This window comes from Pelecanus crispus, chromosome 2, assembly GCF_030463565.1.
Source record: "Pelecanus crispus isolate bPelCri1 chromosome 2, bPelCri1.pri, whole genome shotgun sequence".
Classification (NCBI taxonomy): Eukaryota; Metazoa; Chordata; class Aves; order Pelecaniformes; family Pelecanidae; genus Pelecanus; species Pelecanus crispus.
In genome coordinates, this window is record NC_134644.1 from 175,571,611 (window position 1) to 175,597,964 (window position 26,354).

A 26,354-nucleotide genomic window follows, 5' to 3' on the forward strand; every position below is an offset into this window, starting at 1 on the left:
AAGTTCGGCCCCGGAACGTTCGTGTGCGGAACGTTCGATCCCGGAACGTTCGTGCGCGGAGCGCGTTTCCCGCCGGGCCGCGCGGCGGGCGGAAGTACCGGCGGAAGCGGAGGGGGGAGGAGGAGGAGGAGGCGGTGGCGGCGGCGGTGGCGGCGGCGATGGCTCTGCCCGGTGCCCCCGCCCCGGCTCCGGCCGCGGCCCCGGCGCCGCCGCCGCCCACCGTGCTGATGGCGGTGCGGGCGGGGCTGGTGCGGCCCTCCAGCCTCCCGCCGCTCGCCTCCCCCGCGCTCCGCCTGCAGCTCAGCGTCGAACCGGCGGCCGGCGGCCAGCGCCGTTTCCGCCTCGGCCTGCGGCACCCGGAGGCGACCGGCGGCACGGTGAGACCCGGGGAGGGAATCGGGAGGGGACCGGGGGGTCGGCGGCAGCGCGGTGCCGCGACGGGCAGCGGCCGGGGCCCGGTCCCGGTGCCGCGGGGCCGGCGCTGGGCTCCGTCCGGCTCCTGTCCCGGTGCGGGGACAGCCCTCCGGTGCGGGGACGGCCGGGTCCCCGCTCCCCGGGCAGGGGGCTCGGTCCCACCGCCCGGAGGGGGTCCCGGGGGCTCCCCGGGGCTGTGCCCTGCCCTCCCTGTCAGCCACCATAAACCCACCCGTGTCCGTGCCCCCCGTGCCCGCGGCAGAGGCCGCGGGGCGGCGGGAGGCTGGTGGTGGGGCGTGGGTCCCGACCGGGGCTCCCAAAATCCCACCGGAGCCCGCTGGCAGCTCCGCCGGTGAGCGGGAACGGCGGCCGTGGCGGGGAGGACACCGGGAAGGAGCCCAGACCCCGGGCTGGGGGGCTGGAGAAGGGCCTGGGCTGCTGGGGTACCCCCTCCTGCCTGCCCCGCAATTTAATTTTCAACATTTCGACATTTTCAGCATCGATCTCTGACGCCGTGCCCAGCCCGGTGAGGTCGCGGCAGCCGTGGCACCAGGCACGACGGTGCTGCCCACCTTCCCCGCCGGCAGCGCGTGCCGAGCGAGGGCCGGCTTTTGGCCCCGGCGTAGTTTTTCCCCGTGCTCCGTCTCTTCGCATGGACCGGCCGCTTGTTTCGCTGGGTGCTGAAGCTCAGGGGGAAAAGCGAGCGTTGTAGGCGCTCGGTGGAGAAGGGGAAGGCGATCGCTCTTCGTGCTTGGGCAAGCTCCGGAGCCTCGCCGCGGGCGTTTGTGCTGTGCCGTGGGCAGGGACGGCTTTAACCAGCCCAGGGTGCTCCGAGCCCCGTCCAGCCTGGCCTGGGATGTTCCCAGGGATGGGGCCTCCACCGCCTCTCTGGGCAACCCCTTCCAGTGCCTCACCACCCTCAGTGTAAGAAATTTCCTCCTTAGATCCAGTCTGAATCTATTCTTCTGTAGTTCAAATCCATTATTGCTTGCCCTGTGGCTACAGGCCTCAGTAAAAAGCCTCCCCGCCTTTCCTACAAGCCCCCTGTCAGCGCTGCCAGGCCGCACTCAGGTCTCCCCGCAGCCCCCTCCTCTCCAGGCTGAGCACCCCCAGCTCCCCCAGCCTTTCTCCAGGGCAGGGGGGCTCCAGCCTCGGCTCCTTTTCGCGTCCCTCCCCTGGCCCCGCTCCGACAGCTCCACGCCCGTCCCGCGCTGGGGAGCCCGGAGCTTGGACGCGGTGCTGCGGGGTGGGGGTCTGAGCGGAGCGGGAGAATCCCCTCCCTCGGCCCGCTGGCCACGCTGCTGGGGACGCAGCCCAGGAGACGCTTGGCTTTCTGGGCTGCCAGCGCACGTGGCCGGCTGGCGTCCCTTTTGTCGCCCACCGGTGTCCCCGGTTCCTTCTCCGCAGGGCTGCTCTCCATCCGCCCGCCCCAGCCTGCGCCGACAGCGGGGCTTGCCCCGGCCCAAGCGCGGCACCTTGCACTTGGCCTCGCTGAGCCTCGCGAGCGTCACGCAGACCCACTCCTCCAGCCTGCCCCGTTTCAGGAGCAGACCCGCTCCTGGCTGATTTTCCCGCAGTTTTCTCAGCTCCAGCAGCAGCTGCACATGGGCCAAGGCCTTTCCTCCCGCCTGATGCGCCCAGGCCGGGCTGTCCCGCTGCTCTCGTCGTGCGTTTCCTCTCCGTCCCCGCTCCGCGTTCTGTTTTGTGCTGTGCTGGTAATCTTCCCGCTCCAAGTCACCACTGCCAGCACTGGGGAGGTGCTCGGGAAGGCGGGGTGGAGGCGACGGTGCTGTCGGCTCTGATAAAGACGCGAGGGCTGCGCGATGGAGCGGGGAGCTGCCGTTCCCCTGCGCTGCCCTCGGAGCCAGCGCCCGGCTCCATCTCCAGCCCCGCACGGTTCGAGGACAGCCATCGGCGCTCCTCCTTGCAAAGGCCAGGGTTTCGTGGCTTCGCGTGGGGCGAAGCGGGGCCGGGGCTGCTCCTTGCCGGCTCTGCCACGCCGTGGGGCACGGTGGCAGCGACCGGGCACGGCGCCGCGCTTTGTGCAGCTCGAGTCCTGTACGTGCGGCGTAAAACCCGAGCGGGGAGGCGGCGTGGGCCCCGACGCACGCTCCCCGTCTTGTTACAGCTCCTGTCGCCCTAACGCGTGCCAGCTGCTCAGCCGTCACCGCGGGCGCTCCTGCGGTTAGCTCGAACCTGGGTTTCGGTTTCTACCGGCGCGCGGCGGGGCTGCGGCACGTGCCTGCCGGCGCGGCGTGAGGCCACGGCTCAGCCCGGGAGGCGAGCGATGGGGCTGAGCAACGGGATGAGGCGAGAGGCAGCGCGAAAGGGAAACGCGGTCCCTGGCGAGACTCCGCGGCGTCTGCACCCGATCCCGTGCTCTCCTTCTCCCCTCTCAAGGTCAAAGTGCTGCAGGCAGCCGTGGCAGACGGCAGCTGAGCCGTCCTCCGTCCGCCCCGGCCTCGCTGGGCTGGATTCCGCCCTGGCTCCGGCGCGAAAGCAGCGCCGCGCCGGCCCCGGGTGGCAAACGGTGCCGGAGCAGCCGCTGTGCCCGCCAGCTGACCGTAGGGCATGCCGGCACTGATATAAACCCGGCAGTGCCGCGGGTCCTCCTGGCCTCCGCTTGCTGCGGCAGCGTCAATCCCACGGCGCGCTTCCGTCCGTCCGTCCTGGCCCGGTGTAACGGGAGGGCTCTGGCGCAGGATCCCTGCCCGGGATCTGGCTGGCAGGCGGCTCCCGCCGGGAAGGAGCCCGGGCTGTGCCTGCGGGAAGGGGATCGGCTTTTGGGACGGCCGGAGGAGCCTCAGCCGGCTCCGGGGAGCTGCTCAGCCACCTCAGCGGGGAAGAAGGAGGGGGACGAAGCTGCGGATCCAGTGTCCTCTCCTCCGGTGCAGCTGCGGAAGCTGGGGGCGAGAGGTTCCTCGTCCTCAGGAGAGGTTAAACAGCCAAAACCTCCTGTCTGAGCCCCGCTCAGCGAATCCCGGAGCCGGTGAAGGTGGAGGGCGAGCTGGAGGTGTGTGTTTGGCTGCCGGTACCCGTCCCCAGCGCCTCCGCACCCCCTCCCCGCTCCCACCCTCGCCTTCCCCGAAGTCCCCCGGGGGCACGGGCTGCTCCCCTGGGTGCCCCTTGGCACAACAGCGGGAGCTGGCAGCTCCGGGCACCCGGTGAATCAAAACTCTGTTTTCCTGGATGTTTTCCTGATGGATTGGAGCCGGAGGTAGCAGGCAGGGGTGCGAGCCCACGGCTGACATTGGCCGTGTGTCTGGGACAGCCGTTTCCGACTCGGACGGTGGCCCCAGCCAAGGTGTGTGTCCCTGGGCTCCGCTCTGCGGCCGAAAGCGCTCGGTTCCTCCTTCGCTTTGATTTCTTCCCCCGGGAGCGTCCTCCTCACGGGACGTGGGCGCAGAGGACCCCCGGGAGCTGCTCCGGGGTCGGTTTTACCCTCCAGGCTGACAAATCAAAGGGAAAGCTGCTGGTAGTTGCGGGGCGGGGTGGGGGGGCTTTTTATCAGCTTCTTTCTTTCCCCTCCCCGTTCCTGTAATCCTGGTGTTGGGACAGAGGAGACAGCGGGCCAGGGTGGATTTGGCAGGAGGTGAAACTCGGACGAAGGGCGAGGAAACCAGCGGTTTCTCTTGAACTTCCTTCTCACCCCCGCCCCGCCAGTCCCCGTACGGCTCGGCGCGGCGCGGGCAGGCAGCGCTTGCCTGCTTCCTGCTCGCTGCCTGCCGGGGCGCGGTGGCAGGTGGCTGCGCAGAGCCCTTCCCTGCGCCCCGGCTCCTCCCGAGCTGCCATTTTACCAGAAGCGGAATTGAAAGTTCTGGCGTAAAGCCGAGACCGGCGTTGGCCGGGGAGCGTGGGGCCGGGGTGCCCCGAGGACGGCCGGGGGTCTCCTGCGGAAATTGTTCCTGTGCTCCGCGGCGGGCCGGGAGCTGGCAGAGCCTGTCTGCCGGGTGGGACACGGGAAAGCTGAGCCCCGAGGTAGGTGTGTGCGTGGGGAAGGGTTTTCCCAAGTCTCCTAAAAGGGGGAAGAAACTGGCTTCCCCCCAAGAGCTGGTGTCACGGAGCTCGGCTTGTCTCAGATGCCTCCTGCGCTTTGCTCTTGAGAGGGGAAGAGGCGAACGCGGGAGAAGCGGCGTGTTTAGTTGTGTGTGCGCTCGGTGGAGGCGGCCGCGCCGGCGCAGGGTGGCCGGGGATGGCCCGGCCAGCGCCAGACCGACGGCTGCGAGCGGGTCGCAGCCCTTTCTGTCCACGCTTATCTCGTGAGAAAGCGTCGCGGAGGAGAGGGGTGCCCGGGTCCTGGCCCGGACGCCGTGACGGGGGGTTGCACCGGTGCGCCGTCCACGTGCGGCGCGTCTTCAGCTTGGCTCTGTCCTGGCCTGACCCTCTTGTCCTTTTCCTTCCCCAGAACATCGCCGAGTACGACCTCAAGGACATCTCGTACAAGGTGCGGAGCCCCACGTGCCATGAGCTGACGGTCCTCGGCTCCTCGGACGAGCCCATGGTGTTTAACTTCGAGGAGGAGCGGGAGGCGCAGAAGTGGTGGACGATCGTGAGCAGCTCCCTGCGGGAGGTGCAGAAAGGTCAGCGCAGGCGAGGGCTGGCAGGGAGCAGGGGCGTCTGCCTGCTGCCCCGAGGGGCTGCCAAGCTTTCCCCGGCCCTGGCAGCTGATGTACCCAGCTGGGAGACAAGGCTGGGGCTGGTCCTGCCCCAAAATAATCCGGGTGTGCGATACCAGCTGCTTCTGGCTCCCCGAGTGCCGGGGCAGCGTCTCAGCCCGTTCCTTTTCCGGGGCATTAACTCCTGCACGCCTGGAGAAGGACGTTCGGAGGGTTCCTGCGTACGCTGGAGCATCCGAGGGGGCGGAGGAGACCCCGGGAGACGGGAGGTGGTGCGGGTGGTGACGTGGGAGCAGGAGCGACTGTCCTAGCCCCACGTGCCGGGAGGGAACTGATGGCTTGAAGGGAGGAAAGCGGCGCCGGGAGGGTCTGAGGAGCTGGAGGAGCCTGCTGCATCTCTGCTGCCTTTTATCCCAGCAGTCCTGGGAGTTCAGGGGAGCAGCAGCCAAAGGCGCTGCAGAGACGATGGGCTGCCGCTGCTCTCTGAGCTCTGCCCGCCCTTGGAACGCGGATTCGGGTGGCTGTTACCTTCCACTCAAGCCACCTCGCGTAGCTCAGGGCTTGCCGGTGCATCTTCTCCCCGCCGTGCGAGTGCGGAGCTCCGTGGGGAGGACGCTTGGTGACGGTCACTGCTCGGGGGGTGGCACTGCCCTGCCCTGACGTATTCCTGCTTTCCCTCAGCCTCGGACAGCATGCTGGCGTCCCAGGCCTCATCCCTGCCCGCGGCTGCCGGGGGCATCTCTGCGGATCAGGACCCGGAGGCGGCTCTGTCCTTGGAGCTTTCTGAGAAAGGTATTTGAGGGGGAAGGTTTCTTGGCTCTTTTCATATATCGGGAGTTGCCAACCCTCCACGGGAGACGGGCTCAGATCTGGGTCCAGCTGCTCCCGACCTGTGGCTAGCAACAAGCTCTTCTATGATAGAATCATTGCTGAGGTTGGAAAAGAGCCTTAAGATCATCGAGTCCAACCTTTAACCTAACGCGGCCAAGCCCACCACTACACCATGTCCCCACGCGCCGCGTCTACACGGCTTTTAAATATCCCCAGGGCTGGGGACTCCCCCACCTCTCTGGGCAGCCTGGTCCAGGGCTTGACCACCCTTTCCGTGAAGAAATTTCTCCCAATATCCAACCTAAACCTCCCCTGGCGCAGCTTGAGCCCATCTCCTCTCGTCCCATCGCTGTTCCTTGGGAGCAGAGCCCGACCCCCCTCCCTGCCCCCTCCTGCCAGGAGCTGCAGAGCGATCAGGTCTCCCCTCAGCCTCCTCTTCTCCAGGCTGAACACCCCCAGCTCCCTCAGCCGCTGCTCCCAGCCCTGTGCTCCAGACCCTGCCCCAGCTCCGCTGCCCTTCCCTGGACACGCTCCAGCCCCTCCGGGTCCTTCTTGGAGCGAGGGGCCCAAAACTGGACACAGCATTCCAGGTGCGGCCTCCCCAGCGCCGAGCACGGGGGGACGATCCCTGCCCTGCTCCCGCTGGCCACACTACCCCGACACAAGCCAGGATGCTGTTGGCCTTCTTGGCCACCTGCAAAACTCTGGTCCTGTGGGACAGCAGCTTCCCCAGCGGCAGAGCTGGAGGCTGCACGTCCCTGGAGGTCGCAGTGGGCGCTCGGCTCAGCCGAGCAGCGCAGGGAGGGACAGAAGCCAGCTCCCGGTGGCCCCAGCAATTTCCCTCGGTGCTGTACAGCAAGCGCGCTTCTGAGGAGCCTCGCGCAGAGCTCCTTCAGCACTGTTTCTGTGCTGAGCTGAACCAGGATTGCTGTTTCTAGATGTGTGGCTGTGGCACACGCAGAGTCAGGCCCCTCTGGGTGCCAGCCTTGCCGGTGCCGCGGCTGGCAGTGCTTGTGCCATGCCCCAGGGAAGGTGTTTGCAGACCGGCTGCTGGTTTACGGTTCTCTCTCTCTGCCCTGCCGCAGAGGACCTGGCGCTCCACCTCGCCCAGGCAATCGAGTACGGAGACGAGGAGACGGCCTCGCAGTGTGCCATGGCCCTGGCTCGCCAGCAAGCCACGCTCAGTATCCTCTGGAAGGAGTCCAACTACCCCACGGACGATATCAGGTGAGCGCCTCGGGCCCTCGCGTTCTTGGAGCCAACGCGAGCACGTCTCCTCTTCCCCTGCGTCCCTGCCCGCGGCTGCCGGGGGCATCTCTGCGGATCGGGACCCAGAGGTGGCTCTGTCCTTGGAGCTTTCTGAGAAAGGTATTTGAGGGGGAAGGTTTCTTGGCTCTTTTTGTATTATCAGGAGTTGCCAACCCTCCACAGGAGATGGGCTCAGACCCGGGTCCAGCTGCTTCCCGACCTGTGGCTAGCAACAAGCTCTTCTATGATAGAATCATTGCTGAGGTTGGAAAAGAGCCTTAAGATCATCGAGCCCAACCATTAACCTAACGCGGCCAAGCCCACCGCTACACCATGTCCCCACGCGCCGCGTCTACACGGCTTTTAAATACCTGCAGGGCTGGGGACTCCCCCACCTCTCTGGGCAGCCTGTTCCAATGCCTGACCACTCTTTCCATGGAGAAATTTCTCCCAATATCCAACCTAAACCTCCCCTGGCGCAGCTTGAGCCCATCTCCTCTCGTCCCATCGCTGTTCCTTGGGAGCAGAGCCCGACCCCCCTCCCTGCCCCCTCCTGCCAGGAGCTGCAGAGCGATCAGGTCTCCCCTCAGCCTCCTCTTCTCCAGGCTGAACACCCCCAGCTCCCTCAGCCGCTGCTCCCAGCCCTGTGCTCCAGACCCTGCCCCAGCTCCGCTGCCCTTCCCTGGACACGCTCCAGCCCCTCCGGGTCCTTCTTGGAGCGAGGGGCCCAAAACTGGACACAGCATTCCAGGTGCAGCCTCTGCCTGCTGCGCCGTGAGCCTGGGGACGTGCTGCCCGCCCAGCCAGCACCTCCTCCCCTGCAGCTCTGCCCTTCTGCTGGAGGTTTGGGCCGTTCACCCCCTGTCCCTGGGCTGTGTTGCCCTCGGGTCTGGTTTTTTATGTGGTTTTTTGCCTGTAGCGGTGACGGTCCAGGACGCTTGCATGTCTGTTGAGGGCCGGCAGAGCCCAAACAGCCTCCTGCAGCCCCTGGAGCAGAGCTGCTCCGTGAATTCCTCTGCCGTCAGTTGGGGATCGGTCCTGGCAGGAGAGGGAAATGGGCAGCTGGTGCTGGGGAAGCCACGGCTTTCCTGGAGGAACGTGGTATCCTGGGATTTCTACTTCTTCCCTAGCTCCTGGGAGGAAGGAGAGCGAGGGGGATACAGGGGCAGGCTATCAGGGACCTGATCCTGTGGGATCTTTGGGCTCTGCTCGGGCACAGCCGTGCCCCTCTGCGGGGGGCACGGGGACACCCCTTGTCCGGGGGACCTGGGGACACCCCTCTGGCAGCCTCCCTCAGTCCCTGCTCCCGCCTGCCTGCGGACCCGATCCGAAGGGCGCTGCCACGTGCGCCGCGGGTTTGTAAAAGGCCTCCAGGAAGATGCAAACACCGATTTTTGTATCAAGACGGCAGTCTTGGGGCTAGCCTAAGGAGATCTGTGGGTAAATGTCAGTAATTTGGAAGAGTTGTGTCTCACAACACTGAGTGCCCTGGCGGGGGTCGGTGAGCCGAAGGGCAGGGCAGCCTGGCCAGCGTGCTGCGCCAGGAACGCCAAAACGCTTCCGACAAGCTTCCTTAAAAGCCTTCAAGAAGGAAAGCAATGTGCCGTGGAGCCGCAGGGAGCGTCCTCCTTTGGATTGATAAGCGGCCGAAAGGTGGGAGGCACAGGGTGGGAATAGAGAGCTGCGTATCACGGCAGAGAGCGGAGACGGGGCTGTTCCAGGGACGCTCAAATGACCTGGAAACGGCGACGAGCCGCGAGGTCGGGGCTTAAGATGGGTCCCGTGGCTCCGAGCGCTTGAACTCGACGCTGATAAACGGGGAAGACGCTGGTGGGCACGCGACAGCAGGCGGAAACGCGGCAGACCTGGAAAGGGTCGCGGGCGGCTCGGGCAGGGCCAGCGGCGTTGTTCCAGGGGACCTGCGGCCTTCGGAGTTGCGGTGGGTTGGCCATGGCTGGACGCCACGTGCCCACCCAGCCGCTCTGTCACTCCCTTCCTCGGCTGCGCAGGGGAGAGAAAATATAATGAAAAAGATTGTGGGTCGAGATAAGGACAGGGGGATCGCGCAGCAATTACCATCAGGGGCAAGCCAGGCTTGACTTGGGGAAATTAATTTAATTTATCACCAATCAAATCAGAGTAGGGTAATGAGAAATAAAACCAAATCTTAAAACTCTTTCCCCCCACCCCTCCCTTCTTCCCAGGCTCAGCTTCACTCCCAATTTTCTCTCCCTCCTCCCCTCCAAGCAGCGCAGGGGGACGGGGAATGGGGGTTGGGGTCAGTACGTCACACATTGTCCCTGCCGCTCCTTCCTCCTCAGGGGAGGACTCCTCACACTCCTCCCCTGCTCCAGCACGAGTCCTTCCAATGGGAGACAGTCCTCCACGAACTGCTCCAGCGTGGGTCCTTCCCACGGGATGCAGCTCTTCACGAACTGCTCCGGCGTGGATCCTTCCCACGGGATGCAGCTCTTCATGAACTGCTTCGACACGAGTCCTTCCCATGGGAGACAGTCCTCCACGAACTGCTCCGGCGTGGATCCTTCCCATGGGATGCAGCCTTTCACGAACTGCTCCAGCGTGGATCCTTCCCACGGGATGCAGCTCTTCACGAACTGCTCCGGCATGGGTCCTTCCCACGGGATGCAGCTCTTCACGAACTGCTTCGACACGAGTCCTTCCCATGGGAGACAGTCCTCCACGAACTGCTCCAGTGTGGCTCCTTCCCACGGGATGCAGCTCTTCACGAACTGCTCCAGCGTGGGTCCCCCGCGGGGTCCCAATTCCCAATTCCTGCCAGCAAACCTGCTCCAGCCTGGGCTCCTCTCCCCACGGGGCCACAGCCCCTGCCAGGAGCCTGCTCCAGCGTGGGCTTCCCATGGGATCACAGCCTCCTCCGGGCACATCCCCCTGCTCCGGCGCGGGCTCTCCCTGGGTGCAGGGGGATCCCTGCTCCCCATGGGCCCCCATGGGTGCAGGGCACAGCTGCCTCGCCATGGGCTGCACCGGGGGCTGCGGGGGGAATCTCTGCTCCGCGCCTGGAGCCCCTCCTGCCCTGCCCTGGGGGGCTGCAGTCCTTCCTCTCACACATTCCCACTCCTCTCTCCAGCTGCTGTTGCGCAGCGTTCTCTCCCCTTCTTAAATACGTTACCCCAGAGGTGCTGCCACCGTCGCTGATGGGCTCGGCCTCGGCCAGCGGCGGGTCCGTCCCGGAGCCGGCTGGCGTTGGCTCTGTCGGCCGTGGGGGAAGCTTCCAGCAGCTTCTCACAGAAGCCACCCCTGTAGCCCCCCAGCTCCCAAACCCTCGCCACGCCAACCCTGTGCTGTAGTCATTCGGAAAAGGCGAGGGAACAAATGGGAGATCCCAGCCCTACTTTGTCATTTTCTGTCTTAATACTTGGGAAATCCAGCTTAGATTTCGTGCTTGGGGGCACAAAAACGCCTTTTGCAAGAGGAGAGCTCTGAAAGGTTGGGAGTCTGAGAAGGAAAGGCGGCTGGGGGGTGAGGGGGTCTGCGGGGGACCGGTGTTTGGGAATGATGGACTAAGAGGCTCAGGAAATTAGGAAGCACCAGATTTAAAGGGAGTGAAAGGAAATGCTTTTTTCTTACTGTAAGTGCACGGTGGAAATCATTTCCAAGGCTGCGTGCAGGCTGCAAGGATAAATAGGCAGGAATAGAGGATTAACAAAACGTTTTTTGGGGGGGGAGACAATTTCCCTGCGTGTTACACGTGCGGTTCGGGGTGCAGCCCTCGGGCTGGGAGCTGCTGGCAGACGCAGGCAGGGCGAAGGCCTGCAGTCGCGGTTTCCTGGGAACACGGCGTACGGATCGCGGTTGGGACCGCGGCGTTAGACCTCGCGGGACTCCCCTGCGGCGCCGGCTCCGCGGCTCGGAGCAGCAGGCCGAGAGCGCGCCGTACCTGGCAAGCGGCGGGTGCCGAGCGCGGTGCCAGCACGCTCCCGATCCCGGCAGCCCTCCTCTAACGGCATCCCTCTCTCTTCTCCAGCATGAAGGTCGGCGTGGAGGATGCGACGTCTTCTGCGAGCATCACCATCAGGGTCCGCGCTCACACTACAATAGCAACGCTCAAGCAGCAGGTACGGCGCGGCGCCAGCCTGATGCCGCGGGCTGTGCCGGTGCGATCCCCCGCCGCAGCGCGGCCGGGAGCCCCCGGGGTCCCCCACAACCCCCCCTTTTAAAGCATTTGTACCTGCGGTGTGGGAGCTGGGCTTTCCCGCCCGCTCCTCTCCCTTTGTGGCGCCGGCTCGTCGCCGGTTCCCCTGGCTCGCCGCCGCACGCCAGCGTGGCGTCAGCCCCTGCCGAGCCGCGAGGCAGGGTGAGAAGCTGTGGGGAAGCCATGGCTGTGGGCTCACCTCTAAGCTTCTCCCGCTCGCCCAGGTCTTCCAGGATTACGGGTTCCACCCCTTGGTTCAGCGCTGGATCATCGGGCAGTGCCTGTGCGTGGACGAACGCACCGTTTCCTCCTACGGCATCCGCAGGGACGGCGACACCGCGTTCCTCTACTTGCTCTCGGCGAAGATGGCCGAGCTGACCGAGCAGCGCTACGAGGAGGACCAGGCGCAGGTCATGCTCAGCTCCACCTCCTCCTCGCCCGACGCCGCCGGGGAAAGGCGCAAATACAACACCCTGCCCAACATGTCTCCGAAGAAAGGTCTGGCTTGCGGCCGCCGGCGGAGAAAAGCAGCCCGGCTCCTGCCTGGCTGCAGCGCAGGGTGCCAGAGCAGGCGCAGTGGTGGGGATGGGGACCCTGGCATCGGGGTTCTGCTGTGCCAGGGTGGGTGAGGCAGTTTGGGGTGCTGGGGGGGCTCCTGGGGCTGGAGGGCAAGGCCGTTGCTCAGGCCCGGTTGCACCGGTAGAAGAAGGCTGAGCGGCTTGTCCAGGACGGAGCAGAGCCGGGCTCTGGGAGCCGAGAGCTTGGGAAGCCAGTGCTTGCCTGCGCCCTCCGTGCTTCCGAGCGTGCTGGGGAAGAGCCTTGGCGGCCTTCCTGTTGTTTTTCCCCTTTGCCGAAAGCGGAGCGGTGAGGAGAGGTCCGGCGTCCGCCCTGGGCGCTCCTCTTGGCACGTATCCGAGTCCTGCGCCGTGAGCCCTTGGGCTCCGTGGGACCGGGAGCGGGCTCAGCGCCATGGGCCGACCCCGCTCGTGCCGATGGGCTGGGGAGGGTCCCCCGGCACAGCGTGGCACGCTCTCGGCACGCTCTCGGACTGGTCCCGTGCCAGTCCCTGGGATGGTTGTAACGTCCCGTTTTCCCCGGCGTCGCTCTCCAGGCTGGGGGAATGAGGCTGGCAGGAAGATGGACATCGGTGAGATCAGCCAGCACTTGGACACGCTGCAGATCGGCGACGTTTTCGGTGCCCAGCCGAAGCCTGCTGCCACGAGTCTGCCCTCGCCGGTGCAGGTACGTGGCCCGCAGCGTCCCCCCCATCGCCACCCCCATTGCCCCCCCAGCGTCCTCCCTTTCTCCCAGTCTGGGGGGTGCTGGGGAAGGGGCGGGCGCTCCCTCCACGTCCTATCCCACCCCGCAATTCCCTCCAAAGCGTTTTTCCCAGCTTCTGCATCTCTCGCGTGTCCCCGCAGACGGGCTGGTCGTGTCCAAAGTGCACCTTCATCAACAAGCCCACGCGGCCGGGCTGCGAGATGTGCAGCACGGACCGTCCCGATGACTACGTGGTCCCCGGCAGCTACAAGCCGGATGAGACGGAGCTGTGGAGGATGCAGCAGGAGCAGGAGGGGATCCTGCAGTACCAGCAGGTAAGGGGGCTCACCCTCCGCCTCGGGCCGCCGCCGTGCTCCCCGCGCTCGAGGACAGACCCGGGGAGGATCGGGCATCGGCAGGGTGCGGAGGTGGCGCGGGCGCACGGATCCCGCGCGGCTTTGGGAAACGGGCTGGGAAGGAGAGGCAGACACCCCGAGGGGCGGCGCAGGGGGCTGCTGCAGCCCCCTTCCTCCCCGCGCCCCGAGGGGCAGCCGCTGCCTGCCCGTGCGCCCCGGGGACGGGCAGAGGTGCTGCATCGCGAGCACGGCGTCTTCTGGCTGTTAGAGATCGCCGCCGCCGCCGCCGCCGCGGGGATCTGACCGTTCTCGTTGGCCTGCGGCCGTGCGAAGGGCCGGCAGCGATGGGTGGCAGGGCAGGGATCCGCGACCCCGTGGGCAGAGCTTGGCGGGACGCGGCAGCCCCGTCGGGCAGGTCCTTCTCTCGCCTAACCGCGTGGTGCGCCGCGTCGGCGGCCCCGTGCCGAGGAGCCGTCGGGCTGCGCTTTCTCCTGTTGGCTGGAAGCCGTTTCCCATTTCGTAGAACCGTTTCCCATTTTGTAGAACCATTTCCCATTTCCCGTTTCCCATTTCGTGTGGGGGGCTCCCGTGGGACCTCCCGCTCCCAGGGCTGCGGCTGCGGGGGGAGCCCCGGCCCCGAGATCGGGGTGCGCTGCGGGACTCGGCGGGGACCTCCAGCTCAGCCACTGACCGAACCTTCTCTTCTTTCTTTTTTCTCTTGTGCCGGGATCCCGCTAGGAAAAGGGAAGGAGAGAGGATGGCTCAGCTGCGCACTGCGTCCTGGGCTCGGGTTCCTTGGATGACTTCATCCACCTGTCCTCCGAATTCTGCTAGCCGCCCTGTGCCTGGCCCACCCGGACGCCCCGTCCTGCCCCACCGGCCAGGACCCGGTGCCCGCCGGTGCCCGCCAGGACCCGGTGCCCACCAGGCCGGCCCCTGCGTGCGCCCAGCGGCTGCCGCCGGGCCACCCCCTTGCTCAGACCCTAGAACTTTCTGCAGGAGAAGAGTCCGCAGGGCCCCGGGCTGGGCCCCGAGCTGCCGGGGAGGGGGGGACACGCGTGCCGCTCGCTCTGGGGGGTCCGGCAGCGGGGAAGCACGAGAGTCTGGGCCCTTCGGGATCGCAGGACCAGCCCGGCGAGCACGGCAGCTCCCAGATTAAGGGTGGCCGGCGTGCCGCTCCTCCTGCCCGGGGTGCCAGCGGGGAGGGGGACGGATCCCGGGGTGCCCGGTGGGCTCCTCCCCGAGAGAAGCTGTCGCTCGCTGTGCCGGCCCCGTGAGTTTTCCCTTCGCTTCCCCGTGCCGGCAGCCCACCCGTGCCTGGCCGGAGCCCCTGCCGCCGGCCAAGCCATGACCTTGCCGCTGCCTTCCTGCTATCGTCCCATTCGTGAGGGCTTCGGGGAAGAGCCGGCGTAGCCGGGGGTTGGCAGCGTTGGCGCTGACGGTGCTCGGCCTGGCACCGCTCCGGCGGGCGGTCTCTGAGGCTCGGGGGGGGGGTCTCAGGTTTGGTGTTTTCTTCCTTGCTCTCCCGGCGGAGGGGTGGCATCGCCGCAGGCTGCCCGGTGAGCAGCCGTGGTCTCGGGAGCCAGCCGGGGGTCACCGGCGGCAGAGGCACCGTGGCACCCACGGGAAGAGGTTGGGGGTGGGGGGCTTTCGGCTAAGGTGCGGCCGTGGGTTTGGGGGTCCCTGGTGCCACAATCCTCTTCCTGGCTGCCATGAGCCCTGCGCTCCCCCGGCTCTGGCACCGGGACGGGCAGAGCCGCTCTGCCCAAACCAGCACCCGCGTGGGCCTGGCGCAGCGTGCAGCCGTCGGCCACGGTGATCTGTGCCACGGCTTCCTCTGGCTCCCAGAGCTGCCGGCGCCTTTGGGGGGGCCGCGGGGTTGGTTATTCCTTGTTGGACTTTGCATCGGACATCTCGTCCCGCAGCCACCCGGGGCCAGGCTTGTCCCAGCCGGGAGCCGTGCGTCCCCCGGGCTGGGGGGAAGGACGGGACCCTCGGTTTTGGCACGGTGGCACCTTGGGTTGGACCGTGCCTCGCCGAAGCGGCCGTCTGGCACGTGACGGTGCTGCAGGAGGGGTCGCGGATGGATTCCTTCCCTTATTAAAGCCTTATCCCACCAGCGCGGCTCTGCCGTCTTCTTGTGCCGGCTGCTCCGCGGCGTGGGGGGAGCTGCCGCCGGCTGCTCCGCGGGGCTGCAATTAAATGCACAAGCTGGAGGAGTGGGTCTGCGTGACGCTCGCGAGGCTCAGCGAGGCCAAGTGCAAGGTGCCGCGCTTGGGCCGGGGCAAGCCCCGCTGTCGGCGCAGGCTGGGGCGGGCGGATGGAGAGCAGCCCTGCGGAGAAGGAACCGGGGACACCGGTGGGCGACAAAAGGGACGCCAGCCGGCCACGTGCGCTGGCAGCCCAGAAAGCCAAGCGTCTCCTGGGCTGCGTCCCCAGCAGCGTGGCCAGCGGGCCGAGGGAGGGGATTCTCCCGCTCCGCTCAGACCCCCACCCCGCAGCACCGCGTCCAAGCTCCGGGCTCCCCAGCGCGGGACGGGCGTGGAGCTGTCGGAGCGGGGCCAGGGGAGGGACGCGAAAAGGAGCCGAGGCTGGAACCCCCCTGCCCTGGAGAAAGGCTGGGGGAGCTGGGGGTGCTCAGCCTGGAGAGGAGGGGGCTGCGGGGAGACCTGAGTGCGGCCTGGCAGCGCTGACAGGGGGCTTGTAGGAAAGGCGGGGAGGCTTTTTACTGAGGCCTGTAGCCACAGGGCAAGCAATAATGGATTTGAACTACAGAAGAGTAGATTCAGACTGGATCTAAGGAGGAAATTTCTTACGCTGAGGGTGGTGAAGCACTGGAAGGGGTTGCCCAGCGAGGCGGTGGAGGCCCCATCCCTGGGAACATCCCAGGCCAGGCTGGACGGGGCTCGGAGCACCCTGGGCTGGTTAAAGCTGTCCCTGGCACTGCAGGGGCTGGGCTGGGGGGGCTCTGAAGGGCCCTGCCCACCCAAACCATCCTGCGGTTCCGTGACTGTGAAATGCAAAAGAAGCCGGCGGGTGCTTCCTGGCAGGAGCGGGCGGCCACCGAGCCGCCCTGAGCCACCCGCGCCGAAGCTGGGCCTGGGCGCTGCACCCTCACGGCCGCCGCTTTCCCCGGGGCCGGGAGCCGAGGACGGGGGGCTCGGCTGGGTGCTGGGGAAGGGGAACAGGGCTGCAGGACGCGGTGGCCCCCGGGCAAAAATGCTGAGCCCCCCCCCCCCCCGTTTGCAATCGCGGTGATCACGAAGCGCTGGCGCAATGCGAAGCCTCACCGAGGCCCGAGCTGCGGCAGCCTCGGCTCCTCCGGTGCTGCCATGTGCACCGGCCTCGGTGATGCACGCGGGGTTTAAAACGCATTACACGTGATTACAGGGTTTAAAATACATTGAAGTGCCCCAGAAATGCCCACGCTGATCCTCCGGGTACCGCCGGGACCCCAGCGGCTGCCGGGGCTCGGTGCTCGCGTCCCTCGGCTGCACGGGGCCGGGACGGGGAAATGCCAGCTTGTGGCTCGGTGCCGGCTCCGCCCGCATGCCTCGGGGTGCAGCCCCTCTGCTGCGTGTCCGCAGCCGCCCCCCGCTTTCCTTCCCCTCGAGGGGGTCCCTACAAATCCAGACCCGACCCCCCCCCCCCAAGCGCAACCGTTCCTCCTGGCGATTGCAGCCGTGGGCAACTTGGGTTGAGTGGCCCCGCTCCCTTGGATGGTGGCCACGAGGGCCGTGAGAGGCGTGGAGCCACGCCAGCGTCCCCGGGCCGTGCCGGCTCTGCCGGTGGCAGCCATGCTCCCCAGTGGGGCAGAGCCGGCGATGCCCCCTCCAGCCGGGCACCCTCGGCTCCTGAGCCGTCCCCTGGGGCACGAGGCTGCTGGAGGGGACGGGGGTGGAAAACGCTGGTCTGGGACCCCCGCCCCGCGGGGCGTCGAGCCCGGCTCGGGGGCTGGTGGCGGTGCTGGGGGTGCTGACCGGGGCTGTTCCTCGCCGGCAGGCGCTGGAGGCCGAGCGGCTGAAGAATTTCCAGCAGCTGCTGCAGCTGGAGCAGGAGGTGCTGGTGCCCAACCGGGAGGTGCTGGAGTGCCGCATCTGCTACCAGCAGGTCGCCCCGGGCGAGGGGGTGCTGCTGCGCGAGTGTCTGCACAACTTCTGCAGGTAACGCCCGGGGGGCCGGCCCTGAGACCCCCCCCATCACGGTGACCAGCCCCAAGAACCCCCAACCTTTGTGGTGACCGGCCCTGAGACCCCCCCCATCGCGGTGACCAGCCCCAAGAACCCCCAACCTTTGTGGTGACCGGCCCTGAGACCCCCCCCATCACGGTGACCGGCCCCAAGAACCCCCAACCTTTGTGGTGACCGGCCCTGAGACCCCCCCATCACGGTGACCGGCTCCTAGAACCCCCAACCCTTGTGGTGACCGGCCCTGAGACCCCCCCCATCACAGTGACCGGCTCCTAGAACCCCCAACCCTTGTGGTGACCGGCCCTGAGACCACCCCCCATCATGGTGACCGGCCCTGAGACCCCCCCATCGCGGTGACTGGCCCCAAGAACCCCTGATCGCATGGTGACCAGTCCTTAGACCCCCCCATCGCGGTGACCGGCCCCAAGAACCCCCAACCCTTGTGGTGACCGGCCCTGAGACCACCCCCCATCATGGTGACCAGCCCCAAGACCCCCTGCTCTCATGCTGACCACCCCTGAGACCCCCACCATTGCAGTGACCAGTCCTGAGACCCCCACCATTGCGGTGACCAGCCCTGAGACCCCCACCATCGTGGTGACCAGCCCCAAGACCCCCCCGCTCTCACGGTGACTGGCCCCAACACCCCACCATCATGGTGACCGGCCCCAAGACCCCCAACCCTTGTGGTGATCAGACCCAGGACCCCTCCCCACTCTCATGGTGACCAGCCCTGAGACCCCCACCATTGCGGTGACCAGCCCTGAGACCCTACCATCATGGTGACTGACCCCAAGACCCCCCGAGCCTTGCAGTGACCAGCCCCAGGACCCCTCCCCACTCTCGTGGTGACCAGCCCTGAGACCTCCCACCCTAGCGGTGACCGGCCCCGAGACACACCCCCCCACCACCCCCCCCCCCAGCCCTCATGGTGACTGGCTCCGAGACCCCCACCATTGGAGTGACCAGCCCCAAGACCCCCCAGCCCTCACGGTGACCATCCCTGAGACCGCCCCCCCCCCAGACCTTATGGTGACTGGCCCTGAAAGCCCCCCAGCACTCGTGGGGTCCAGCCCCGAGACCCCCACCATCGCGGTGACTGGCCCCAACTCCACCCAGGCTTTCACAGGGACCGGCCCTGAGACCCCCCCCAGCCCTCGCGGTGACCGGTCCCAAGACCCCCACCATTGGAGGGACCGTCCCCGAGCCCCCCCAGCCCTTGTGGTGACCGTCCCCAAGACCCCCACCATTGGAGGGACCATCCCCGAGCCCCCCCAGCCCTCGTGGTGACCGTCCCCAAGACCCCCACCATTGGAGGGACCGTCCCCGAGACCCCCCAGCCCTCATGGTGACCGTCCCCAAGACCCCCACCATTGGAGGGACAATCCCCAAGACCCCCACCATTGGAGGGACCATCCCTGAGACCCCCCCCCGCCCTTGCGGTGACCATCCCTGAGACCGCCCCACCATTGGAGTGACCGGCTCCAAGCCCCCCCCCCCCCCAGCCCTCACAGTGACCAGCCCCAAGACCCCCACCATTAGAGTGACCGGCCCTAAGACCCCCCAGCCCTCATGGTGACCATCCCTGAGACCCCCCACCACTGGAGTGACTGGCTCTGAGACCCCCCACCCTCACAGTGACTGTCCCCAAGACCCCCACCATTAGAGTGACTGTCCCCAAGACCCCCCCCAGCCCTTGCAGTGACCATCCCCAAGACCCCCACCACTGGGGTGACCAGCCCCAAGACCCCCAGCCCTCGCAGCGACCGGGCGCCTGTTCCCACAGGGAGTGTCTGCGCCAGGTGATCAACTACAGCGAGGAGCCGGAGGTGGCCTGTCCCTTCCGCGATGACTCCTACGCCTGCGGCAGCCACATCCAGGAGCGGGAGATCCGGGCGGTGAGTGCATCCCGGCAGCGCAGCCTGGGTCCCGTTTTGGGCCCCTCGCTCCAAGAAGGACCCGGAGGGGCTGGAGCGTGTCCAGGGAAGGGCAGCGGAGCTGGGGCAGGGTCTGGAGCACAGGGCTGGGAGCAGCGGCTGAGGGAGCTGGGGGTGTTCAGCCTGGAGAAGAGGAGGCTGAGGGGAGACCTGATCGCTCTGCAGCTCCTGGCAGGAGGGGGCAGGGAGGGGGGTCGGGCTCTGCTCCCAAGGAACAGCGATGGGACGAGAGGAGATGGGCTCAAGCTGCGCCAGGGGAGGTTTAGGTTGGATATTGGGAGAAATTTCTTCACGGAAAGAGTGGTCAAGCATTGGAACAGGCTGCCCAGAGAGGTGGGGGAGTCCCCAGCCCTGGAGGGGTTCAAAAACGGGCAGAGGTGGCACTGGGGGACATGGTTTGGTGGGCATGGGGGTGTTGGGGTGATGGTTGGGCTGATGATCTTAGAGATCATCTCCAACCTCAGTGATTCCTGGTTTTACTTTCATTAAAAACTAATCCAGCCCCCAAGGCAGGAAACATGAAGTTAATTCTTCCTCTCCCCTGAATTGGTTTAGTGGTGGACTTGGTAGCGTTGGGTTAATGGTTGGACTGGATGATCTTCAAGGTCTTTTCCAACCTCAACAATTCCATGATTCGCTGATTCCTGACCGTGCCGGTCCCCGCAGCTGGTGTCGCCGGAGGAGTACCGGCGGTTCCTGGAGAGGAGCCTGGTGCTGGCGGAGCGGCGCAGCCAGAACAGCTTCCACTGCAAGACCACCGACTGCCGGGGCTGGTGCATCTACGAGGATTCGGTCAACGAGTTCCGCTGCCCCATCTGCCAGGCCCTCAACTGCCTGCTCTGCAAGGTGAGCCCCCCGCGCCGCCCCCTCCCTCGGCACCGCGCCCCGGCGCCGCAGAGTGGCCGTGGCGGTGCCTCGGGGCGGGACGGCGGTGCCGAGCGGTGCCATCTCCGCACACCCCGCTCCAGGCCATCCACGAAGGGAAGAACTGCCGCCAGTACCAGGACGACCTCCGGCTCCAGGCGCAGAACGACTCGGCCGCCCGGCAAACCAACGACATGCTGCAGGTGGGTGCCCCGGCGCGGCGGCGGGGGGCTGCGGCGTGTCCCCGCGTCCCTCACGGCCGCCTCTCCCCCCAACCAGACCCTGGTGCAGATCGGGGAGGCCATGCACTGCCCCACCTGCCTCATCATCGTCCAGAAGAAGGACGGCTGCGACTGGATCCGCTGCACCGTCTGCCAGACCGAGATCTGCTGGGTGACCAAGGGGCCGCGCTGGGGGCCCGGGGTGAGCACTTTCGGGGGGCAGGAGGGGACCCCCCGGTCCCCGCAGGCGGGTTGGGGGGGCACGGGGGAGCCTGGGGTGCCCCGCGTGCTCCCCCCCTGACCTTGCCCCGCTCTCGCCCACCCAGGGGCCCGGGGACACCAGCGGCGGCTGTCGCTGCAACGTCAACGGGCAGCGGTGCCACCCCCGCTGCCAAAACTGCCACTGAGCCCCCGCCCGGCCCAGCCCCGCGGGGAGACGGGAACCCACCGCAGGCAACCGGGGACCGGGAGCCGCTCGCCCAGCCCGGCCGCGGTCAGAGCCGGGCCCGGAGACGCTTGGGATCGCGGCGAAAGCAGCCGGGGAAGGAGAAGACGGACGCAGGGCAGGGGGAAGCGCCGCGGCGGTGCCGGGACGCGGGGGCCGGTTGCGGGGGGCTCCGTGGAGCCTGTGCCGGTAGCGGAGCGGCACGAGCCGGCGGCGCGGCCCAATAAAGCCGTTTGCGTGCTAGAACCCCCCCGCCTCCAAAAACGCCGTGTCCTTTACCGAGCCCGCGACCCCATCGGCCGCAGCCGGCAGAGCCGCGGCGCAGGCAGCCACCGCGCCGCGCGTGGTTCAACAACCGAGATTATTATTTTTTTTATTTCCGTGCTCGCAGCCCCTCCGAGCGCAGGCGCTGGCCCCCCCCCAGCCCGGGGAGGGCGAGTGGCAGCGCCTGGGGGGCCGAGGGCGATGTTAAATAAAGAGCCGGGGCCGGGGGCACGTGCTGCCGGCCGCGCCCCGCCGCGGCCCAGGGGATGTGCGCGGTGCAGCCGGGGTGGGGGGCGCCCCGCTTGCCCCCTTATTTGGGGGGCCGGTAGACCATTTTCCTGCTCTTCATCACGGACCATTTGTGGCGCTTCATGTAGTAGAGCAGGGAGATGAGGAGCCCCGAAATCATCAGCATCTGGGGGGGAGGAAGGCGTCGAGCTCTGCCCCGCGCTGCCGCCGAGCGCGGCACAGGGCGGCGCGTTTGGGCACCCCCGGGGGCAGGCACCCACCTTCAAGCCCATCCGCTTGCGGTGGTCGTGCTCCGGCTCCGCCGCCCACCGCAGGAAGGTGCAGATGTCCTTGGCGATCTGCGACATGGTGGCCGGGGTGCCTGGGGAGGACGGCGAGCCGGGGCTGAGCACCCCGGCGGAAGCGGCGCAGGCGCCGCAGCGCGCCGGCACCGCCGCCCACCCCCCTTACCGTCGTCAAATTCCAGGATTTCGTTGTAGATGGGGGGGGCCATGCCGATGGCCTGGCCCGGGAAGTAGGGGTTGTAGTGCAGCCCCTCCCGCACCGTCACGCCGGCCGGCGGGTCGCAGTAGCCGGTGAGGAGGGAGAACACGTAGTCCTCGCCTCCGTGCCTGCGACGACGGCGCAAATCAGCCCCGAGCAGCGGAGACCCGGGTCTGGAGGGGTCCCGGAGCTCCGCGACCCGCCGAAACGTGCCCCCCACGCGCGGCGGCGGCCCCTTACCGCGCGTTGACGATGTAGCTGAGGTCGGGGGGCAGCGCCCCGTTGTTGGCGGCTCGCGCCGCCTCGGGGTTGGGGTACGGCTTGGGGAAGTAATCGGAAATCTTGCCGGGGCGCGTGAACATCTCCCCGTTCTCATCCGGGCCGTCCACCACCTCCACCTGCGCGGGGGCAGAGCCCTGAGCTGGGGCGCCGGGCATGGCGGCACCGGCACCGGCCCGGCGTGGGACTCACCTCCTCGGCCAGCGCCTTGGCTTCCGCCTCGGTGTGGGTGACGCCGATGAGGTTGCGGAAGGCCAGGTACTCCAGGCTGTGGCAGGCGGAGCAGACCTGCTTGTACACCTGGAAACCGCGCCGCAAGCTGGGAGGAAGAGGAGGGAGAAAGAGGTGACGGCTCCGGCTCCGTGCCGGGGCTCCCCGCGTCCCCGCTCCCGGTCCCGGTACCTGCCGTGGTCGAGGGCGGCCAAGGCGCCGCCATGGCTCCAGGGGAAGCTGGGTGGGTGCATCTCCAGCTCGCCAGCGGCGAGGGGCGAGTGCAGGGCCAGGGCCAGGCCCCCGCCGCCCACCGCCAGCAGCCCCAGCGCCGACACGGCCACCTTCCCGCCGCGGGACAGCCCGGCGAAGGACGACATGGTGGCCTGGGGCGGGGGGCACGGCCGTCAGGGCGCGGCGGAGGGGGGCACGGCACGCGCCGGCGCTGCCGCAACCGCGCCGGGGGGAGAGGGGGGCCGAGGCCTGGGCAGGCGGCACCGGGGAGAGCTGGGGGGGGGAACCGGGGGCACTGGGCAGGGTTGGGAACCGGGGGGGAACCGGGGATGCTGGACCCGGGGGTGAACCGGGGCCACCAGGCAGGGTTGGGAACCGGGGGGGGAACCGGGGAGGAACTGGGGCCACCGGGCAAAGCCTGGGGCAGGAACCGGGGACACCGGGCATGGCCGGGAAGGGAACTGGGGGCACCGGGCAAGGTTGGGAACCGGGGGGGAACCGGGGACACCGGACAGGGTTGAGAACCAGAGAGGAGCCGGGAATACTGGACCCGGGGGGGAACCAGGGGCACCGGGCAAAGGCTGGGGCAGGAACCGGGAGGACCGGGAAGGACAGAGGGGAACTAGGGGGGAACCAGGGATACTGGACCCCGTGGGGAACCGGGGGCACTGGGCAAAGCCTGGGGCAGGAACCGGGAACACCGGGAAGGATGGAGGAGAACCGGGGCCGTCAGACCGGGCAGGATGGCGGGGAACCGGGGATGCCGGGAAGGGAAGCAGGAAGGGCAGGAGGGCAACTGGGGCCACCAGACCGGGGGGGACCGGGGGAGGAATTGGGGACGCTGGGCAGGGCCGAAGCGGGAACCAGGGAGACCGGGAAGGACTTGGGAGAACCGGGGACACGGGGCAAGGCCGGGGGGGGGCACCGGGGCCACCAGACCGGGTAGGGCCGAGGGCAGGAACCGGGGACACCAGGGACACCGGACCGGGCAGGATGGCAGGGAACTGGGGACGGAACCGGTGACACTGGGCAGGGCCGGGGCAGACCGGGCAGGGCAGCGGGGCACCGGGGCCACCAAGCAGGGCCGGGGGGGGGCCAGGGCCACCAGACCGGGTAGGGCCGAGGGCAGGAACCGGGGACACCAGACTGGGCAGGATGGCAGGGAACCGGGGATGGAACCGGTGACACCGGGCAGGGCCGGAGGGGGGGACCAGGGACGGAACCGGGGGGACCGGGAACGCCGGGGGGGGCACCGGGGCCACCAGACCGGGCAGGACAGGGGAGAAACCAGGGACGAAACCGGTGACACCGGGCAGGGCTGGCTCGGGAACCGGGGGCACCGGGCAGGGCAGGGCCGGGTGGGGGGGGCACCGGGGACAGAACCGGTGACACCGGGCAGGGCCGGGGCAGACCGGGAAGGACAGCGGGGAACCGGGGCCACCAGACCGGGCAGGACGGGGGAGAAACTGGGGACAGAGCCGGTGACACCGGGCAGGGCTGGCTCGGGAACCGTGGGCACCGGGCAGGGCTGGGGGGGGAACGGGGGACGGAACCGGGGGCACCGGGAAGGCCGGGGAGGGGCACCGGGGCCACCAGATCGGGCACGACGGGGGAGAAACCGGGGACGGAGCCGGTGACACCGGGCAGGGCCGGGTCGGGAACCGGGGGCACCGGGCAGGGCGGGGGGTGGGGGGGGGACGGGACGACCGTGGACGGAACCGGTGACACCGGGCAGCGCCGGGGCGGGAACCGGGGGCACCGGGAAGGACGGAGAGGAACCGGGGGCACCAGATCGGGCAGGACATGGGAGGAACCGGGGACGGAACCGGGGGGACCGGGAAGGCCGGGGGGGGCACCGGGGCCACCAGACCGGGCAGGACAGGGGAGAAACCGGGAACGGAACCGGTGACACCGGGCAGGGCTGGCTCGGGAACCGGGGGCACCGGGCAGGGCCGGGGGGGCAACCGGGGGGACCGGGCAGGACGGCGGGGAACCGGGGACGGAACCGGGGGCATCAGACCGGGCAGGACGGGGGAGAAACCGGGGACGGAGCCGGTGACACCGGGCAGGGCCGGGTCGGGAACCGGGGGCACCGGGCAGGGCCGGGGGGGGAACCGGGGACGGAACCGGGGGCACCGGGGGCAGCAGACCGGGCAGGACGGGGGAGAAACCGGGGACGGAACCGGGGGCATCAGACCGGGCAGGACGGGGGAGAAACCGGGGACGGAGCCGGTGACACCGGGCAGGGCCGGGGGGGAATCCGGGGGGCCGGGGCGGGGGGCCGGGGCGGGGCGGGCCCAGGCGCTCTCCCCGCGGTGCCGCCGGCCCCGGGGCCGCCCGGTGAAGGTCGCGGCCGGGCCGGGCTCACCGGGGCCGGTCCCGGGGCCCGCAGCAGCAGGCGGCCGTAGGGCCGCAGCCGGAGGCTCCGCATCGCCGCCATCGCCGCGCTGCTCCCGGCGGCCGCCGCGCCGAGGTCGAGGGGACGCGGACGGCCCGCCCCTGCCGGACGTGACGTCACCCCCAGGCGGAAGCGACGTCACGCGTCCAAAAAAGAGAAAAAAAACCCCCCACCCTCCACAAAACACAAAAAAACCCACAAAACAGCACAGAAGCGGCTTCGCGGCCCCTTTTTATTGCAGCGCTGCGGCCCCGTTACACACCGCGACGGGGGGGACCCCGGGGACCCCCAGACCCCCGAGCACCCCCCGGGGCAGCCCCGACCCCCCGGTACCGTGCCCGACCCCCCCGGGGCAGCCCCCAGACCCCCTGGTACCGACCCTGATCCCCCTGAGCACGCCCAGACCCCCCCGGTGCAGCCCCAATCCCCCCCGGTACCGTGCCCGACCCCCACGGGACAGCCCCCGGACCCCTCGGGGCAGCCCCGACCCCCCGGTACCGTGCCGGACTCCCCCGGGGCAGCCCCCGGTACCGTCCCTGATCCCCCGAGCACCCCCAGACCCCCCGGGGCAGCCCCCGATCCCGCCGGTACCGTCCCCGACCCCCCCGGGGCAGCCCCCAATCCCCCCCGGTACCATCCCTGATCCCCCCGAGCACCCCCAGACCCCCTGGTACGACCCCCGGTACTGCCCCTGGACCCCCCGGTACAGCCCCGATCCCCCCTAGAGCCCCGGTACCACCCCCGGACCCCCCGATGCAGCCCCCGATCTTCCCCGGTACCACCCCCAGACCACCCTGGACCCCCCGGTACAGCCCCGATCCCCCCGAGACCCCCTGGTACCACCCCCGGTACTGCCCCTGCACCCCCCGGTACTGCCCCTGGACCCCCCGAGACCCCCTGGTACCACCCCCGGTACTGCCCCTGCACCCCCCGGTGCAGCCCCGATCCCCCCGAGACCCCCTGGTACCACCCCCGGTACTGCCCCTGCACCCCCCGGTACAGCCCCGATCCCCCCGAGACCCCCTGGTACCACCCCCGGTACTGCCCCTGGACCCCCCGAGACCCCCTGGTACCACCCCCGGTACTGCCCCTGCACCCCCCGGTACAGCCCCGATCCCCCCGAGACCCCCTGGTACCACCCCCGGTACTGCCCCTGCACCCCCCGGTACAGCCCCGATCCCCCCAAGCACCCCCAGACCCCCCCGGTGCAGCCCCCGATCTTCCCCGGTACCACCCCCAGACCACCCTGGACCCCCCGGTACAGCCCCGATCCCCCCGAGACCCCCTGGTACCACCCCCGGTACTGCCCCTGGACCCCCCGGTGCAGCCCGATCCCCCCGAGCACCCCCAGACCCCCCCGGTGCAGCCCCCGATGCCCCCCGGTACCATCCTTGATCCCCTGAGCACCCCCAGACCACCCGGTACCACCCCCAGACCCCCCGGTACCCCCAGCCCAAACCGGGGGTCCCCAGCCCAGCCCAGCCCCCCGCGCTGGGTCAGGACCCGCTGCCACCCCGGGGGGCTCGGTGGGGGCTGGCGTCCCCGGCCCGGGGGGTTGGGGACATCGCCCCGGCCCCACGCTCCCTCCGTGGGTCCGTCCATGGGTCTGTTGTCTGTGGGGTCGTCGGCGTCCGGGGGGGTCTGTCGGCGTCTGGGGGGGTCCGTCAGCATCCGTGGGGGT

The 26,354-nt window shown here is 68.7% G+C and overlaps 2 protein-coding genes across 2 annotated transcripts; one reads left to right on the forward strand and one right to left on the reverse strand.

Annotated features, from left to right (window-relative positions):
* The first annotated feature begins 158 nt into the window (after positions 1 to 158).
* On the forward strand, positions 159 to 20,518 carry SHARPIN (SHANK associated RH domain interactor). Its single transcript, XM_075705567.1, has 14 exons — positions 159 to 377; positions 4,820 to 4,994; positions 5,712 to 5,822; positions 6,947 to 7,088; positions 11,116 to 11,206; positions 11,508 to 11,781; positions 12,395 to 12,525; positions 12,705 to 12,878; positions 16,902 to 17,062; positions 18,876 to 18,987; positions 19,693 to 19,872; positions 19,995 to 20,093; positions 20,170 to 20,313; positions 20,438 to 20,518. The coding sequence occupies exons 1-14, from the start codon at positions 159 to 161 to the stop codon at positions 20,516 to 20,518; spliced, it is 2,094 nt and encodes a 697-aa protein (XP_075561682.1).
* A 579-nt stretch (positions 20,519 to 21,097) lies between these two features.
* On the reverse strand, positions 21,098 to 24,706 carry CYC1 (cytochrome c1). Its single transcript, XM_075705780.1, has 7 exons — positions 24,644 to 24,706; positions 22,234 to 22,427; positions 22,024 to 22,150; positions 21,793 to 21,950; positions 21,520 to 21,680; positions 21,330 to 21,430; positions 21,098 to 21,235 (listed from the first exon to the last, which is right to left on the reverse strand). The coding sequence occupies exons 1-7, from the start codon at positions 24,704 to 24,706 to the stop codon at positions 21,131 to 21,133; spliced, it is 909 nt and encodes a 302-aa protein (XP_075561895.1). The 3' UTR covers positions 21,098 to 21,130.
* Between the last annotated feature and the right edge of the window lie 1,648 nt (positions 24,707 to 26,354).